This window comes from Xiphophorus maculatus, chromosome 16 (genome assembly GCF_002775205.1).
Source record: "Xiphophorus maculatus strain JP 163 A chromosome 16, X_maculatus-5.0-male, whole genome shotgun sequence".
NCBI lineage: Eukaryota > Metazoa > Chordata > Actinopteri > Cyprinodontiformes > Poeciliidae > Xiphophorus > Xiphophorus maculatus.
The window spans coordinates 23,762,915-23,783,156 of record NC_036458.1 but is presented as its reverse complement, the minus strand read 5'-3'; the positions used below and the strand labels follow the sequence as shown (position 1 = coordinate 23,783,156).

At 39.6% G+C, this 20,242-nt stretch overlaps 1 protein-coding gene across 1 annotated transcript; it reads left to right on the top strand.

Annotated features, from left to right (window-relative positions):
• The first annotated feature begins 2,044 nt into the window (after positions 1-2,044).
• LOC102223842 (regulator of G-protein signaling 9-like) lies at positions 2,045-19,752 on the top strand. The gene is made up of 17 exons (XM_005812317.2): positions 2,045-2,197; positions 4,369-4,465; positions 6,495-6,545; positions 8,241-8,347; positions 9,607-9,658; positions 10,408-10,466; positions 10,902-10,978; positions 11,890-11,971; positions 13,043-13,105; positions 14,317-14,346; positions 14,487-14,548; positions 14,844-14,957; positions 15,054-15,169; positions 15,666-15,753; positions 16,343-16,481; positions 16,721-16,803; positions 18,207-19,752. Exons 1-17 carry the CDS (start codon positions 2,129-2,131, stop codon positions 18,361-18,363), a joined length of 1,446 nt encoding a protein of 481 aa, XP_005812374.1. The 5' UTR covers positions 2,045-2,128; the 3' UTR covers positions 18,364-19,752.
• Positions 19,753-20,242: the final 490 nt, after the last annotated feature.

Sequence of the window (20,242 nt, the reverse complement as noted above, 5' to 3'; positions counted from 1 at the left end):
GCTGCTGCGTTCACGTGTAGTCCGGTTTCGACACTCCCCAGCGTACAGACAGAGAGGAAACAATTGTTCAAATTCACCAAAGCGGAAAAAAAAATGAAGAGGCCACTTAAAATGATCAGTTTCTCTGACCTTACTTTTTATATGTATGTATTTGACTAAAATGAACATTGTTCTTTTATTCTATTAACTGCTGACAACATGGCTTTGAAATTCCGAGCAAAAATTTTAAAACAACAATAACTCAGGAAGGGTTCAGAAATCAACATTTGGTGGAGTAACAATGAGGTTTTCAATGGGGTTCAGCGCAGTGGTAGGTACATATAAAACCGATGATGCTTAGTTCATAAAACAAACAAACAAATAAATAAAAATAAAACAGACTCTCTTTGAACGCAGCGCAATGTGGTGTGTGTCGCGTGAGCGCGCTCCAGCATCAATGTTTGGGTGGGTCATCTGACATTACGAGCCATTTTAGAATAAGAGTTTTTCTAGTTTAATTTAGAGAAGAAGTTTCTGCAAATATTAAACAGAATTATTCAATAAGCGGACATTTTTACTCATATGAATTATTTTATCGGTAATAATTCACTACTGCTATTTGTCATACAAAATATGGCAATATTTGAATGAATGAATGAATGAATGAATGAATGAATGAATGAATGAATGAATTTCTTCATTCGTTAAAGGAACAGAGTCACAGTGATTCAAACATTTTAGAGATTTGAATTCAGTAACTTTATTTTTTTAAAGCTACAGCAGATTCAACAAAAATGATTTTGAATCAGCAGGCTGAACATTTTTGATTTATGAATGAAATAAGTAAGCAGAGAGAGTGATGATAACTCAGTAATTCTACTGATGTCTTTTGGAGTGCAGGTGGCTCTCCTGGAGAAAGTCTTTGTCACGTCGGCCATCTTCTGTGGTTCAATATGGCGCAGCAGCAGCTTCTCTACAGCTGAGAGGAAGCTGTATAGACATGATTGGAATGTCCAACCAATCATCATACCGGTCAGGAAGGGTTCTGTGTCTCAGAGATGAATGTGTTTTGGTCCAAAATGTTCAAATCAACCCCAGAACAAAAGCCAAACACCTTGTGAAGCTGCTGGCTGAAGCTGATGAGACAATGTCATCATCCACAGTGAAACATGTGCTGTACCAACATGGGTTGAAAGGCCACTTAGTGAGGAGGAAGCCATTAGTCCAGAAGAAGGGGGGGACGTACACACACAGCAGTTTGCAGATGTCCACAGGGACAAAGAATTTTATTTTGGAGACTTGTCCTCTGGTCTGATGAAACTGAAGTGGAACTGCTTGGCGATGATGACCATCGTTACATTTACATTTACAGTTGTAAGCATGGGAACATCATCCCAACTCTGAAGTATGGGGGAAGGCAGCATCACATGATGGGGCTTCATAAAATACATGCCATCATGAGAAAACAACATTATGTGGAAATACTGATGCATAATTGGAAGACATCCAACAGGAAGTTTGATGTCTGATTAAGTTTGATGGAAGATTGGTCCATTTAAAAAGTTCTACCTCAACAGCAGGCCTGATGTAGTCCTGGTTCCTGCAGTGGAAACTCAGGGACAAACTATTGTAGAAACTGTCCTGGTTCCTCTGAAAAGTTTACCGCAGTTGAAACGCACCTTTCACGTCTCAGAATGGCCCAATCAAAGTCCAGTCCTCGAGCCAACGGAGAATCTGTGAAAGGTCTCTCCATCCAATCTGACTGAGCTCATTTACAAAGAATGGGAGATTGTATCTTGTTTATTATGAAATAAAATATTAGAATAATAGTTTCACACCTTGTAAAGCAGGCGTGTTCTCTTCCTTGACGGTCAAGTATATGGCCCTTTAAACCTTCAGTTGATCCAGCCACCAGGCATCTTAGCTCCACCATCTGGCTTTTCACTGGAATCACTTGGGGAATTCTGACTGCTGATTGGTGGATAAACTTTCTCCTCCTTTCCTATAATCCTCACTATGGAGGAGTGTGTTCAGACCTGCTGTATACACACACTTCTCGCTCTCTTTGGCTACGCATATTACACCTTGGACACTTCACACCTACATTTCATTTAACCTGCTCTGATTTGGTCCTGATCAAGCTGCAAGCATGACGATCAGAACAGCTCGTCCCAACCGGGGGCAACGTTTCCGGCCTCGTACGCACTGCCTCAAGAAGGTTGGTGAGAGCATTATCATTTTTACTCAATTTTTGCATTGCTACTAATTGTGGCAATGGGTTTAAAATAGTAAACACTGGCTACAAAATATATGTTTACTACAAAAATAATTTACTTAAACCTCAAGCATCCAGATTGCACCTTCTGCTGCTTTATGACATTCTAAAATATACAGTTTATCTGCAGGAAACCATTCCCACCATGCAGTCAGATTGTTTTTGATGTTTTTGTATACATATGTATTCATGGTAGCTGTAGGTAGGCCAGATAAGCTGAGGCTTACTAAAGATAACCTCTAATTCCACTTTAAAGCCAATTAGCTTTGTTGCTCGGCAGTCAGAGGTCACTGCTAAAGAAATTATTCTGCAGAATAAATGGTAAATGTTGTGTACTAGCATGGCAGAGAGGACCCTAGAGCACTTTACATACATCAGGTCATTCAGTCATTCACCCATTCACAACACATGCATTCACACACTGTTGGTGGTGAGTTATTGTAGCTACAGATGCTTTGAGGCAGACTGACAGAACCGAGGCTGCCATACAATCAGCTGACCACCATCATGTGGAGCCGTAAACATCTTGATAGATCAGCTGCTTCAGGCTAGAGCTCCAGTTGTAGCCTGAGCAGGGCTTCAAACTGGCAACCCACTGGTTACAGGTTGAACTCCGACCTCTTGACCCACTACAGTCCCTATAACCTGACACCAGTGATGGCATAGTTACTCTGAAAAAGTAACTTTAATCAGATTACTGATTACTCCTTGAAAAAGTAACTCAGTTAGATTACTGATTACTTGATTTGGAAAGTAACTAAGTTACATTAAAAGTAACTGTTTTAGTTACTTTCAGCAACTGCTAACAACAACACTGTAAAAATGACATTGATCTTTGCCAATACTTAATTGTAAACTATTTTATAATGGTAACATCAACAATGTGTCTCCACTGATAAGGTTGAACTGAAGGGAAGATTTTTTAATGGTTACAGTGCAAAAAAACCCCAAAACGTTAGTAATTTGTGCATGTTTTTGTGTGATCCACTATTGTCTGGAAAACTCTAAGAAGGATTCAGGTGACTTCTTTGTCAACTTGTGCTTATACCTTCTAGCATTCAGAAACACATTGACAGGAGGGAATGGAAATATATTTGCCATTTTCTAAAGTTAGAACCACAGACCTGCGTTTTATTGGCGTTGCATGTGACAGACCAACACATGGTGCATTAGTTGGAAGTGTGAGGAAAATGATAAATACTTTTTACAGTGTAGAAAAGCATGTGTGGTGTCCGTCAGACCCCCTGAGTTGATACTTCTCAAACCACCTTCCATTGCAATAATAATTCCAAGTCTTTTAGGAGATGTCAGCTTTAAACATTCAAAGACTAAAATATCTTGAGATGTTTTACTTCTTTGCAAAACATCTCAAGCCCTCAGATTGGATGGAAAGCGTCTGAGACCATCAGTGTCTTTGTCAAAGAGTTTCAGTTTAAGTCTGGATCTGAATTGTTTTAAACAACCAAAAGATGATTAGTTTGATCTTCTAATCATGGAGTAGCTACGCAACCCAGAAACAATTATTTTTCATATTTATCAAAATAATTTTTGGAATAACCATTGTCCTTATGGGAAGTTTGGAAATGGACTGAACTTATATAGCACTTTTCCAGTCATTTTGACCACTCAAAGCGCTTTTACACTAGAGTCACATCCAGTCACACTCAGATCGGTAGGCAAGCTGGAATCGAACCTATAACCTTCCGACCGCAAGATGACTACTCTACCAAAGAGCCACAGTCGCCCCAGTTGGAAACTGGGATTCCCAAACTGGGATGGATGGGAATCTCAGTTGGATTCCCATCCATCCCAGTTGGAAGGAAGGGCAGGGTAGTAGGAATTGTTTATGTGAGTAGAATGGAAGAATAGACTAGAAATATCTTTTATTGTCTCAAAGTGGGGAAATTATGAAAATATGAAGTACTGATAAATCAAACTGTTGCTACATAAATGTGGCAGCTGATTGGTGCTGTCACTAGTTTAAGTAGACATAAACAATGGAGTTCATCATCCCTAAGTCCTTCCTTAATATTTACCTGGAAGAACTTCAAAGTGTTTTGGCTGAAAATATATTTTTTTGTCCATTCACGCGTGTGAATGTTTCTTTCTTCCAGCTAGACGCCACTGTGGTGGAGATGCAGGACCCAAAAAACGGAGTAAAAGGTTCAGAGCAGAAGCTCAACGTCACCACCATTCCTCACGCCATCGCTGGTGAGGCTGACACACACAACTAACTGTTTTATTTCAGACTTAAATAAATAACTGCCACAAAGTCATGGAAGTAATTATGTGAATTCTATTTTTACTTAACATGTTTGTTGCACAGTAAATGACACATAGCTAATGCAGGTAAGCCCCACAGCATCAGCAAAACATTTGAACAAAACATCAAGGATAGCAACAGAACAAAAGAACTAGCACCAGCAGTAAAGGTGGGGCAGTTGGAGATTTACTCTCTGAAAGGGTGGAGGCTAGGCTAGCTCCTCCACACTTTGAAAAAGCCCTGTTTTAGTTCATGAGCTTATTGAACAGGCTCTGTGCATGTGCAAAAAGGTAGCACCATCCATCCATCCATCCATCCATCCATCCATCCATCCATCCATCCATCCATCCATCCATCCATCCATCCATCCATCCATCCATCCATCCATCCATCCATGTTCTGGTTCTGCTGGAAGTTTCTTCCTGTTAAGGGGGAATTCTCCCCCTTAACTTGACTTTATTGTTGACCAGTTTGGATTGTTGATACTTGACTTAGTTTGTATGATTTTTTTTTCTTCTCTTGTTTTTTTTTTTTGTCTGTAGACCACATTCATGGTGAATTATTGCTAAAATAACAAATAATAATGAATCAAATTATGGTATATTCTAAAATACTAACAGCTGTTTGTGGATAACAGGAGAAAATGATTTTTTAAAGAATTGTTCTAGAGTTCTGTGGAGAGATTTTAAAATGTGCAGGAACGATGTGGATTGGAGATCCAGTGGCAGATTATTCTAGCGTTTGGGAGCAGAGCACCTGAAAGTCCTGAGGTCCACAGTGGAGCAGTGTGGACTGCTCCACTGTGAGAGAAAGTGTAGACAGAAGAGTGTCAAAAGAGGAACAAATTATATGAGATGGTATGTAGACGTGAAGGAGATGAGGAGGGCTGAGGTCATGGAGGTAAATATCTTGTAAGCAGTCAGGATGGGGAGCAGGGTGGGGTAAAAACGCAATATGTCTGGGGAGAGGTAGAGTTGGATGGCAATCATGTAGTAATAGAAATTAATACCTTTTTTTTTCGACACTGCTGCTGAGAGTTTATTCTAAAACTCTCCAATCTCTCTCCAAACTCCAAACAGAAATGTGAGGTTGGAAATTGTTCTGAAATCATAAAAATCAATGGTGGCTAAGCCAGGTTTCTGAAATATTGGTGTAATTATTGCTGTTTTAAATAGGGCAGAGACAGAGCAAGAGCTGAGGGAAGAATGGATATGTCTACAATGAGAATAAGAGTGAGGGGAGACAAAGTTTGACCTGTGTTTGTAGGCAGGGATCCAGTGATGGAGGACGTACGGATGATGAAGGATGTTTCACTGATAGACGGCAGACTGGAAATATTACGTGAGGGAGAAGAAGGTGCAGAGAGTTTTAAGCAATATTTGGAACCAGTTATGTTGTAAGGATGAGACAGTTGTGGGTGAATGTTACGGAGAGCAGAGAACATGAATTTCCACTGGCAGACTGGATGATGGGCGTACGATTAACAGATTCTACAGGTTCTTTTGAATAATGCAAAAAATCACAGATTGTGTGAAGACACCGACAGGCTACCTCAGTGCCTAAGCTGCTGAGGCTAAATAAAGCAGGTGATAAGTGGATGAGATTTGAACGGTGCTTTACAAGTCAAAGTAGCTTTCCAACCGAGTCTAAGATTAAGTTACGCCTGCAGGCACATAAATCTTCAGCCAGGTGTAAAATGTGTGGGATGGTCTGAGACAGTCTGATGTTTTCAACGACACTCAGCTGCAGAGCATCAAGAGCGTCATTCAGGAGGGAAAACTGCGAAACAAACGTACTTACCTTAACATCGTACAAGGAAATCAAAAACTAAGAAGCGTTTGGTTCTATGACACTATCACAAAACTTTGTAAAAAAAAAAAAAAGCAGCCAATTTGTCACAAACATAAACGTTAGGTAGGTACTGACAGGAGGCCATGATTGATTGACTGTGCTCAGATTTTCTGTTTCTCCAAACAGGTGCTAACATAATTGCTTGGATAAGCAACAAGATGAAGACTACAACAGAAGGTAGTTGCTGTGAATGTCAAAATGTGTTTCTTTTCTCACAATGGCCCTTTGTCTTTTCTTTTTCAAAAGAGTCCGGGTGATTCTAGAGTAAAGAATGTGTATCTGGTGCTACCGTTACAAAGATTTGCAGAACTGCTCAAACTCTGTTCCATGACAAATGTATCAATGATGATAATGATGCAATGATGTCTACAATGAAAATACACATGTAGGGTAACCAGGTTTATCAGTGTTTTTCAAAGGTGCGCTTAAAAAACACACACACACAAAGTGTGCATAATACTCTAATAGAATGAGTTTCCACTTTCACAAAGCAAGAGCTGTGTCTGCAAGCTTAAACTCAAACATGTTAGATTTCACCAGGACCCCTTGTCCCCGATCCTGTCTGCGGGGACAGAAAGTGCACATCTGGTTTGGGAAGCTAAGAGTATCACTGAGGTTATGGTCCTCCACCGGAAAAAAGATGGACGCCTCACTTTTGGTTGACAGTCAATGTCTGTTGAAGGACAAGCCTACATCTCGGACAGACATGGACAGATAGGGGCTTTGTCTGGAGTAAACTCTGGTTGTTGGTAAAGAGGAAGCTGAGCAACACAGCAAAACTCTTGATTTACTGGTAGGTCTTCATACCCTCATCAATGGCCATGAGGTAGAGATCATGACAAGAAAAACAAGATCCTAGAGACAAGGAGCTAAAATGAGCTTCCTCCAGAGAGTGACTGGACTCAGCCTTGCAGATTGGACCAGCAGTCTTTCCATCCAGGGGAGACAGAGGGCAGAGCTGCTGCTCCTCCGTATCACAAAGAGTCAACTGAGATGGTTCAGAGATCTGATCAGGACGCCTACTGGATGCCCCACTCTGGAGCTAGGTACGTCCAACTGAGAGGAAACCCCAGAGAAGACCCAACATCTGTTAGAATAACTGGATGCTGTCACTAAAGGGCAGCAGAGGAAGAGCGAGGAGCACACTGAGGGAAAGTTATGACTGAGACAACAAAATCCATATTAAAAAGAAGGGAAGAAATCATCTCCAAACAGAACATGGATCTATTAATAACAAATAAATAACAATAAATGTTAAATGGAATTATGGCAGCATGCAATTTTTGTTCTAGTAATAATGTTTGATTATTTTAAAAGAAATAGAAATTAGTATTGTTACACTATAAATTTCCCAAAGGCTGTTTTGTAGAGCTGCAGAAATTATTTTGATCTTTTTTCTTGTCTCCACAGGTCCTCCCTTTGACTTGAATTAACTTACAGTATGAATTCTATATAATATTATTTCCAGATTGTTTAACAGTGTGATAGAATCAGTCTGGCTTTGATCTAATCAGGAAGGACATGGTGCACCTGCTGTCTGTCTGTCTCCATTTTCTCTGTCCTGTCTTTAAAAAGAAAATCTTTGTTTGCATCACATGAACAGATGTTTGTAGTAAAAAGTTTCAGGGAAGAATATGAACACAATCAAGTATTAACGTCTCCTAAAGTCGTCCTTGCATTATTTCACATTAAACATAATAAATCTGGAAATAGTTCTATTTGTCATTTATTCAGTTTGATGGTTTTCAGAGGGTTTTTTGCCTCAGAAAAATAAGATATAGTTTCTTGAATCTCAGAAAACAATTCATATGACATATAACAGATTGCTACCTGATTAGCTTCTCTTTCTGCCTTCCTCTTTGAACTCTCCAGAAGCGCAGGTCTTTGGCACCATGTTGGTGGCCTATGGCTACATCTACCCGCTGCAGAACCACAGGAAGCTGGTGATGTGTAACGACAGCAGCCTCTACCGCTTCCAGGTACAGATAAATCACTGCTGCGTCTCTGATGACTAATGCCTTCAAGCCAGGTCTGTTCCACTGGATTCAATGAGTTTTAAAGGGATAGGTCAAATTTTTAAATTGATGTTTTGTTGAAAGGTTATAAGCACTTGGAAGTTTCCCTTAGTGGAAAATCCAAAGAGGGCAAAGCCAATGCTGGTCTAGGAGAGGCCAAGACCAAGGCAGATTTAAAATGTTTTAAACATATGAACTCTAAGTGGTCCTGGAGGGCTGCGATTATTTACTTAGGAGTAGAACTTTGAGGATATTTTCACTCCTGGTAGTTCAGTAGACTTGGCTAGACTGAGGATCAAAATTGCGACAATTTGACATCAATTGACATTTGACATCAATCTTCAGCTGCTGCGGGTCATTTTCACACTATATTGTGTCAAATGAACTAAGCCCTTTGAAAACCCTGTTCCCCTCCTCGCCTGTGGTGGCGCTATTTGGTTCTGTGGATCCAGTAACTCCTGAAGGAGGAAGTTTGAAGGCAGCTCCATGGTGTCCATAAGGTTCAGCACTCACACTCAGTGGACTGGCCAAGTACACCTCGGTCCTTCTCGGACTGGCAGCCAGTACCGGAGTACTGCCACCTCCAGGTCTAGGTTGTTGCTGGTTCCACTGCGCCCTCTAGTGGATAAGTGGAGGATCCAGAATGGAAGACATACACACACGCACGCGCACCCGCCCAGAACCCCCCTCCCCCGCGCCCCACCCAACCACACACACACACACACACACACACACACACACACACACACACACGCACACACACACACACACACACACACACACACACACACACACACACACACACACACACACACACACACACACACACACACTAGCCCTTAGCTTCAACCTCCTTCAAAATGTTGAACTTTGATCCAATACATTCTGATCGTTCATGTGTGTTCATAAATTAATTGAACAGGAATGTGTCAGATGACAGCAAAGTGGGACATGACACATTGCAAAGGAACAATTAAAGTGTCACATTCTGTATTTATTTATTTTTGAATTATTCTATTTTTCTTTATTAGCAGAAAGATTCAGATAATTAAGACTTGTTTTTCTGCTAAGAAATTCTAAAATCACAATTTTTAAAATGGCTTTTATTTACTTGGAGGAAACCAGAGCACTACCACAACATCAGAGCCATGCACTTTGGTAGGAGGAGGCTAATCGCTTTATTGTATATTCAAAGCTGTTAATACCAATGTTAACCTTTCCAGACCCCTTACTTCTGGCCAACACAGCAGTGGGTTCCAGAGGACTCTGATTATGGTAGGTGAAGTGTTTCAATGAGAAGTGTTGCTACCCAGAATAGTGATGATTGATGTTGTGTGTCCCTGATGAGCCTGTATAAACTAAACAGTTAGCATTAGTTAAGGGTAGTTCAGAATTTTTAAAGCGAGGCTGTGTTTATAGGTTATCAGCTGGTTTTAATTTCCCTGCAGTAAACAACAGTCTTCAGTCTTTTGTTATTAAGTGATGTTTGAGGTTTTTTATTTTTTATTTTTAAATTTGTTTCCTGAGATTTCTGGAATCATTATTGCCATTTAGGTCTTGCCATATCTGGTTGATTTCTCTGTGTTCATCATTGCTGCTGGCGTCTCGCCATATCAGTTCATTACTTTGTGTTTAGTTGATCTGTTCTTCTCCTCCTTTGTTGGTTTATTCTCCTATGTCAGCGTCAGGCTTTTTTGCTTTTTCATTTGTAGATCCATTTGTGAGTAAGTTGAGCTTCGTCTGTGTCCATTGTGTTAATTATTCGCTTTCCCTCCTCAGTTTCCCTGGTTCCCGTATCCTTGACTACAGGTTGCTTGACCTCCCCGGTGGTTAAGCTCCTTGAACATACTGTTCCTCTGCTTTCCATGTCATGATGTCCTTGTTTTTTAAGTTGAAAGTTTTGTTTGCCAATTAAAGTTAAGTTCAGTTAAGTAGTTAGTATAGCACAGTTAAACAACATGGCAGTTCAAAGTTCTTTACATGTTGAAAACATAACACAGCCTTATGTTTTCACTTTTTTCCAGCCATTTACCTGGCAAAGAGGAACATCCGTAAGAAAGGCATGCTGGAACCCTATGAGCAGGTACCTGTGCTGTGTGGGTCACACTAGGATTATCATAACAAACATATCTAGAAGGGCCATGATACAGGGGCCATGCTAGTGATAAATAAAGTGTCTGTTAACCATTAGCATCTTGGGGCTTGTTTCCGTCATTAAATTGAGCTGTCCTAAGCGTGACCTTACGTTTAGCTGGCAGAAAATACTCACATTTAGAACTGGTTGTGGTAAGGTAAAGGAATTTTTCAGTTAAATGGAAAATACCACTGCTTCCCCCAAACCTAATCTCTTTCCTAATGATTCCGTGTCTCAAACTGAGTAGATTACAATAGTTATGATAGATGTGTTTTCAGGAGGTTAAATCTGTTTCATTTACAGAAAGTGTTTTTTTTTCTCTATAATAGATGCATCAAGAGACTCACCTGGTCCATACTGTCACCCTGTTTGTGTTTTAAACAGGTAGATTACAACCACCTGCATGAGTGGCTGAACCACAAGTGGGACTTTATTGTAATGCAAGCCACTGAGCAGTACAAGTAAGTGACCTGGATATACCTTCATACATGCCTTTAGAAAACAGTCACACATACACAGACACACCACCCAGTTCTAATGGCCATGGCCTTCAGACCTGTGTATTCTGGAGCTGACATGTTTTTGGAGCTCCCCAGAACACAAACTGCTCTATAGAGCACTGAGCTACCTTTAAGATTATGGTAAATCACTGAACTAACCATTTCAAAAGTTGGAATGAATGAGAATTAGAAAAACTATACAGACTTAGTCTAAGAATGCTTTATGATAATTAAGGTGGAATATCTGCTTGTGGCTCTTTGATAAACAGAATGTTTTGAGAGAAACTCAGTGAAAAGGCATTTATTTTGTCACTGTCTCTTTAAAGACAGGCGATGCTTAGGTACATTTCCATATTTCAGCATACAACATCACTCATCAGTGCCTTGCAGAACTAATCCGGGAGGATTTCATATCATACACTAACAAAGTTTTTTTTTTATTCCTCTTTACAATTATGTATGGCTTTAGGTTGGCTCTGATTGGCTGTTTTTGACCATAACTGGTGCATTTTGCAGATGGCTGTAGATCACAGATTATCTGTCTCATCTTATATTGCCACCACAAAGTGACAGTTTTAACAAATATATAAAACAAGAAAAGAAAAGAAAGCACTGTTTATAAAAGTTACATACTAATGCTTTAAAAATAGTCCCAACATTTCTGAAACCTGTGGTGTGAACATATCTATGAAGAACAAGCATGGTAAACATCTGTCTTCAGAATGTGAGCATCTTCATCATTTTCAAGTTTTTAAGAACATCTATTATTAAGTTCAACATGAATAGACATGTATGCGCCTCCTTGTTTGCTGTTTTTTGTGTTTCGTTTTGTTGAAGCTCTTCCATGTTTCCTTTGCTTCTGTGTTTTCCAGGGCTGGTAGAGACAGGAACAAGGCAGACCGAGTGGTCTTTGACTGCCAGGAGAGGGCCTTTTGGATTGTGAACAGGCCTCCGGTCAGTTTGTCTCATTCTCTCTATATGTTTGGAAAAACATCAGTCATTACTTTACAGCCACTCAGTGATGGTTCATATGTAACAGTGCCCTGTGTGCCAAACATAACCCGACCTATTGATGACACAGGCCATTCAGCAACACAGAACGGTTTAATAATAGCTTCTGAGAAACTTCAAGGGCCAGTCCATTTCCTAATATTGATTGATCTAAACTGATAGTTGGATACAAAGCTGTATCCAAAAAATCCTCATAAATGTGTTTTCAGTAGTGTAAAATTTAACTGAAATAAATAAGTATTTACGACAGAATAATAGAACAAACACTCACAATGACATGTTGATCAGATCATAAAGGATATCTAAAGTAAGTTAGATTTTTAATTAACTTGTATTAATCACACCTTACCACACATACTGTACTACCATACAGCACATACCAAACCATCAATCCACACAGTGCAGTCTAGAAATCAAAAACTATTGTACATTTTCATACTTTTGTCTCTTTACAAAGATAAAAAGTTTTTTTTTTTTTAAAAAAAAACTAAAAAGGTGTTGGAAAGAGTTTCTCCTCAGTGCAGAACAGTCCAGTTGAGTTTTGACTTAAAATGCAAGATTTTGAACTAGTTTACTAAATGGATTCCACCCCCAGAAAATCCCTTCAACTAAGTGCTGAAGCAAATATCCACTTCAGTGTCGTCAGCAGACACTTCCCTACAGCTGGAGCCTGGAGATGTTACCGCTGTAACATCTCCAGGCTAAAACTCCATTAGATTAAGAACTGCTTGGTCTGATGGAGGGACTTCCTCCCATAATGCACCCTGAGTCCACTTTACAAGCTGGTGGTTGGAAGCCATTAGTGGTTATCATTAGTCGGCATGAAAATCCAGGCTGGACTGCATACAGCCTCACACAGAGCACTCACCACTTCAGCTTTTACACTTCTAAAGTGCAGATCACCCACTGCTTGGTGATTTTTATGTCACCTGTCAGAGGTAAGAATGTTATGGCTGATTGGTCAATGTAACCCTAGATTAAATAATTATATTCTCTGTGTGTTTTCTTGTCCAGCGCCGGACTCACAGTGCTTTGGACGTTGGCCCAGAACGACTTATTAATCCCAATGTAGAAGAGGTAACAGGTCAGTACACACACACACACCCCCACGCGCACACACACGCGCACACACACACACACCCCAACCTGTGTCTTTGTGAAGAAGAAATACCACATACAAAACTGACTGAAATGAAACATTTTGACTAATCTCTTCTTCTTTCTGATTTGTTTGTTCTTCTTTCGAACAGATCATCTTAATACGAAGAGATGAAGGCGTAAAGTTTGACTGTGTTCACACTGTGCGGTCCAAAGGTCTCAAAGTGCATCCAGAACTGTTCTGTTCCAGTCAACATCTCAGCACAATTTAAGATCATCTCTGATAAGATTAAGATCAGTGGCAAAAACATTGGAAACTAATGTTGAAAATGAAAGGAAATGAACATTTCGGACTTGTGACAAATGTCATGTTGTATTTGAAACCAATTTTAATCTTAGACTTTGGGACGTCACTGTGTGCATATGATGTGGTGCTGTGCTCCATTTAACTCCTGAAGACATTAAAGTTGTAAAAAGTTATCAACAACTTTATGACCAAGTATTAGTTAGAATTAGAAAGACAGTAGTGTAGTTCCACAGTGTAGATATAATCATCCAGTACTGCTGCTCTGAGCGTTATGTGTTGTGTTTAGTCTGTTTGTGCTTTAATGTAAATGAAGCCAGGTTGGTGTCATGTATTCCTCCATATTAACCAAAAACTTTAACGTATTTTATTGGGTTATTACATGCCAGACCCACATAAAGTGGAGAATAACTATGAAAGGTGCATGTTTTTATTACAAATAAAAATCTGAAAAGTGTAATGTGTATTTGACCTTCGTGAGTCGATACTTTGTAGAACCAGGTTTGGCTTCAGCTCCAGCCGCAGGTCTGATCCTGCTGTGGGTTTCTGGTTCCTGTCATAAACCCACAAATAGATATTTGATCTATTCTGTTTCTGTTCATTCTGTAGTTTATTTAGGATTACCAGACTAAAAGGGGATAGAGACAACCTTTTCTACAAGTTTCAGATTTTTGTATCTAAAATATTTTCAAAACCATGTTTCATTTTTATTTGTGTTGTAACTCTGCAGTATTTTGTGTGGGTTTGTCACAGTAATTCTGATAAAGTACACTGAAGTAAGATGTCGCAACATGACAGACATGAAAATCTGAGGGGATTTTAATACTTTTGCATTCTATTTAAAAAATGTTCCATAATGATCTTTATCTTCTTTCCTTCCTTCCAGAAAATCACCTTTGACCAATACAGACGGGTCGTAAGTTAAAGCATTTAACATATTTTAATTACTAGGCTCATTAGTTTAATTAGCAATATGGCATAGAAAATCACTGGAATCACTGAGATTTGTTTTTTTCTCCAATGTAATAAATAACATTTTGTGTTCATATTTTTTAGAACATTTTCTACCAGCAAGCCATCATGAGATCCAAGGTCAAATCTAGCGTTTCACTCGGAGCGTAAGTTCTTCTGGTTCTGTTCTATTAGAAACGTGACAGGCGGACAGAGAGTATTCCATAAAATCATCCAATTAACTGATTAATCATCAGAATAATTGAGAAGTTAATCAATTAATTGTCAGAATGATCAATTACTAAAATAATTGCTATTTCTAGCACCAATTATTGTTTTTTTTTTGTTCCCTTTGATTTATAACACCAGATATTTGCAGGTGTTTCTGAATTTTTGCAACAGTGTGCAATAGGTTGAGTTGCTGTTGGTAGTGAAGGCCGAACTGTGCTGACTTTCCTGCAGGCTGGTCAAATACATCACCTCCTACAAAAACCACGATGCTTTCCTGGCTCCCTGTCTACCCAGCAACCCGTGGGAAACGGACCACGACGCGTACTGGACTCTTAACATGAGAAGGTGAACATGACTAGAAAAGAAAACAGAAACCATCAGGACTGGTACACAGTCCACAGGATGCTTGCTGTAATCACAAGGCTGACTGTTTGCTCCCAGAGTGGACGTTCCCACTAAAATGCGAGTGGAGCGCTGGTCCTTCAGCTTGTTTGAGCTCCTGACGGACCTGAGAGGCCGAGACGATTTCAAGGTCTTCCTGAAGAAGGAGTTCAGCGGTACGATGCTGCAGCGATTAATCAAATTAATCATGACAAATTGATTATTGAAATAATCCTCAACTGATTTAGTAATCGATTAATCCTTTACTAAAAGCCATTTGCTGAAAGAACACTTAGTGCACTGTAAAACATTTTAGCCGTATTTGGTTGTGTCTTGAATCTTCTATTCTTTAAGTCAAAATAATTTAGCGAGTTTTAAGTTTTGAACCTAAATGTGAGTTGTGTTGACTTTTTATTAATTTTGTAAAACCTGAGGGGTTTTACAAAACCTGAATAAACTTGAGGTTTAAGGTTAGCGCTTAAAAAAACAAACCTGAAAGAATAAAAAGACGGGAGTGGGATTGTTTCCCAGAGTGCTTTCTGTATTCTGTGTGAGATGGAAGTGTGTTACATTGATCTGACTCTTGTGTGCTATTAAGGCGAATGTTCACTTTAATGTGATGTTTAATAAAATTCTTTATCTGATCAGAAGTTTGTTTGTTCTGTACTCCAGGGGAGAACCTGGCCTTCTGGGAAGCAGCTGAGGAACTGAAGTGGGGAACGGCCTCCTCCATGTCAGCCAAGGCCGAGACCATCTTCAAGTAAGCCTGAAAACGGACCATTTATGTCCACATAGTTGATTTCATTCACTTTTTTTTTTCTCTTGTCTTGGATTATTTATGTATGCTTGAGAAATCCTTGAATCTCCATGACAACCATTCAGAGGAATCTCAATGCTTGCTCATATAAATCCACGCAGCTCCTCCTCAGAGCTGCTGCTTCCAAGCTTCCACCTCACAGAGCAGCCTTCCCCACTCAGTTCCTTTAGACTAGCCAGCAGAAATTAGCAAACACTGAACTCATTGCACAAGCTGCTTCTCAATGATAAATGGCATAACGAGGAGCACTGCTGTGATGATGAGCTGAAGAAGAAGTGAAACAGTATTGGTATCTTAAAGAGACGGAGTCCAGTTTGAAGTCAAATTTCTTTTAAGTCATATTTGATATATACAGCATTTTTGCAGAACTGAAGGTAACGTAGCTATTTGATTGTTCTTTAAATGGCACTATGTGTCTGGGAAACACATAGTACTGCCTTTTCACGTGCGTTATAACTGTGCATTTATTTGCTTATATAGGTGTGATGAATCTGAGCTGGTGTCATCATGAATCATGTGTTCATGCTAACAGGACCTTCCTGGCACCGGGCGCCCCCCGTTGGATCAACATTGATGGCAGGACGATGGGCCTGACGGTGAAGGGCCTGGAGCATCCTCACCGCTACGTCCTGGAGGCGGCTCAGACACACGTCTTCATGCTCATGAAAAAGGTCAGGCCTTCTAAGATCTTTTACTGATGTTGACGGATATTCTTCATCGGGGCGATTCCAGTCAGACCAATACAATGACGTTATGATAATGATATTAAAATTGCATAAATGGAAAATACAGTGGAGGGACGGCTTCCACTGTGTTAAATCAGAAACTTTAAATCAGGGGCATTGACGTTCAGGTTGTGCTTGAAATAACAGTTTCCTGTTTTTTATTTATTTATTTCTTTTTTGTACAGGACACATTCTTCCGTTACCTCAAGTCGCCAACGTACAAGGAGATCCAGAAGAAGGCGCTGAGCCCTGAGGCCCATAACTTCAGGTGTGTATGATTTCAGTAAGGTCAACTGCAACCCAACTGTCAGGATCCTGGGCTGCTTGAGTTGTTTTGGGTTTGTTTATTGTGTTCGTTAGTCTCTTTCTTTGATTAGCTCAGCCTTGTTTCGGACCTTAGTTCAGTCCTTCTTAGTGATTCAGGTTATGTTTATTTCTTGTGTCTAGTTATTATGTCCTAATTATGCTCCTTTTCTAGCCCCACATGTGCTCTTTCTCTCCCCTCACACCTGTAATCATTTAGCCAGTCAGTCTTTTGTTTCTTGTTCAGTAATCAGCCTTCGTAGTATTTCTACAACACTTTCTCAGTCACTCCTTGTTGGTTCCTTCGGCTATTTCCTGTTATTAAAACTTCAAAACTACTCACAGTCTCTACCTTGCTGCATTTGGGTTAACTTTAAAACAAGAAACCATGACTCTAACGTGGTTATAGTTTAAACAGGTTTGAACACAAGTCCAGTTCTTGACACATAATTACGGTTAAGTTCAGCCAATAGCTGTTTGGAAATCATGTGGTCGTTTCTGTATAACTGAGGGATCATTGCTGCTTGTCAGGACGGACTGACTGACAAAATCCCCAAAATTTGTGTTATATATCTATTCAGTGCTGTCAACACTTATTGCTTCTTCTGACGACAGATTAACTATTGTGTTTTATGTGACAGAATGAGACATGACTATGACTATCTCTTATTCTGTGGGGGAGAGAAACGAGACATGAGTTTCAGTTTTTTACTGGTAGAAAATCTGAAAAGTGTGCCATGAGTCAGAACTGTGCAGGGCTTCTGGGTAATGTATTTTCTGGTTTTCAGCATCGACAGCCAGGTTTGTGCTAACCTAGTCAATCTAGGTTAGCACAAACCTATATATCTAGATAGACGTTGACAGTTACAGTAGGTGTGATGATGCAATATAAAAACACTGTTTAAAAAATGACCAAGTTCTAAAAGAGAGACCTTCCAGTTTTTTGGAGAACTGTTATCAAGACTCCTTAAAACAATCTATTACCTGAGTCTCCACTAACCTTTAGTCTTTTAGTCCAGGGTTCTGTAACCTGCGGTTCTATAGCCACATCCGCTCTTAGAAACTCTGACTCCAAATGATAAGGGATCTGCTCCGGATTTACAAATGGTTATAACAATGGCAGGTCTAAACTATTTTTCAGTTATTTTCCTGGAAATAATTTTTTTAAAACCAAAAAATAAAAAGAAAATATTTGTTCTGTAAAAAATTCCAACTGATTTGCTCTAGTAGATGTTTCTCAAGAATATCAAAAAAAGGTTTTCAAAAGATCAGATCATTTCTGCGGCTTTGTTTAGCTGGACTTATATGGGGGCAAGAAAAGTTTGCAGACTCCCCGCCATCTCACGTGTGTTTGCATTCCCGCCGCAGTGCGGCACAGCTGGAGGAGAACGCTCGGAACCGGAGCGCCGGCATCCATCCCATCATCCTGTGGCAGCAAGAGGAGGAGGAGAAGGCCAAGGCCGCCGCCGCTTCCGCTCCAGTCGACGTCAAGGCGGTGATGAGCAAAATAGACAGAAAGAAGTAGAAACGGTAGACGCATGTCTGATCTTGTGAATGCAAATTTAATTTTATATTAAAGGGACTCTCTTGGATTATAAAGTATGACTTAGTAAATGTTGCACATCTACACATTGTGTTGAATCTAAACGTGTAGAGTACAGGTCTGAGCTTTGAGGAATATTGTCAGAAGTTTATCATTTCTACTCCAGCTTCTTCACGCAGCATACAGTAAGGACTAAAAGAAACAATATGTTGTGCATCACTACAGCCATAAGCCTGATTGTGTTTTATGTCACAGAATGAGACATGACTATGACTATCTCTTATTCTGTGGGGGAGAGAAACGAGAAAGGAGTTCCAGTATTTTACTGGTAGAAAATCTGAAAAGTGTGCCATGAGTCAGAACTGTGCAGGGCTTCTGGGTAATGTATTTTCTGGTTTTGAACATCGACAGACTGACTGACTTTCGTCCTTTCAAAATGACTCAAACTGAGTCTGATTGGAAAAAGAACATCTGTGAACATCAGCTTTCCAACCTCTATATTACAACCTACAATAGAAAAATTCCACATGAATAAATTTCATTTCAAATTTCATAAAATCTTAAGAGGAAATCTGGAACTAAAGTATAAATTTTACCACGCTGGTAAACATCAGCCTACCTTTAACATTTACAAGACAAGCAGACACTTTCTTCCCCAGACTAATGAAATTAATCCAAGTATAGAGACTTAAAATTCAACTACATCCATTCAAAATGGATTCTATGACCTTCATCCTATGTAAGACAATACAGTCAAATGCAGTTTGAAAAGCCAAATAATAAAGTGATCCATGTAAGGAAGCGTATTAGCATCAAAACACTGACTTTACAGCAGTTTGTGATGTTGAACATGTAGTCTCCATGACGCTGGTTATTCTCTAAAAAAAAAAACCTCTGAGGTCACAAACAGAACAGCTTAAGGAAATGTAACCAGTCAAGCTTTGGTCTCTAAAATCTAAAAAAAAAAAATCCACGTTAAAGTTTCAGCTGATAATGCAGGAAAGTTTGTGGGGATGAAATAATCGCTGTAGAAGCAGAAACATACACTTCAAGTCATAGATATAAAACACTGCTCACTGTTTCATGCTGTAGATGAGTTCTTACTGTTATTCAGTGATTTTGACATGAAGTGATGGAATCGGTTCATGACTTTCAGTAAATTACAGAAATGACCAACTCTAATAACATATTGTTGCTGCAATATGTTCACAACATTTATTCTGTAAACACAGGACCATCACTGGACTGTGTAGCTAATATGTATAGCATGTTAGTGGATTTACATGTAAAATGTCTGTCCTGTTAACTGCAAGCTTGTACAGTATATCAACCTGGAGAATGCTGTAAATGTAATAAACTGCAGAGGTAGGAGAGCTGTCTGAAAGTGTTTAATAGGAACGTCTTATAGACTGTTTGGGGTTTTTCTCTCTAACTCTACAGTGACTGGAATCAAAGACGCTGTTCTCACTCCTGCTGAGGTTTTTCCCAGCTTTCCACTCTGACCTGCTGCAACTTTGTACTTAGTTTTCACAGCTTTCCCAGTTTGGCGTTCTCTAACCTGCTCTTGAGGTTAGATTTAAATAACGTTAGAATGCTGTTTCAATAAACAGCATTCTGAACTGAAAGAGGGTGTACTTTCTTTCCTCATATTCCTTCAGTAGTGCAGTCAGCTGTTTGAACTAGGGGTGCACAGATTACCGATCCTTAAAAAGCCTGATCTGATGATTCCGATTTTGGGCAATACTGATTTTTTTTTTTCTTTTTTTTGGTCTAAAATGTTGCTAAATATAAGAAGATATTCGCTGAGTTGGCAGTTTGGTGACTATTGGTAACTACGAATCTGCAGACATGACCTGGTGGA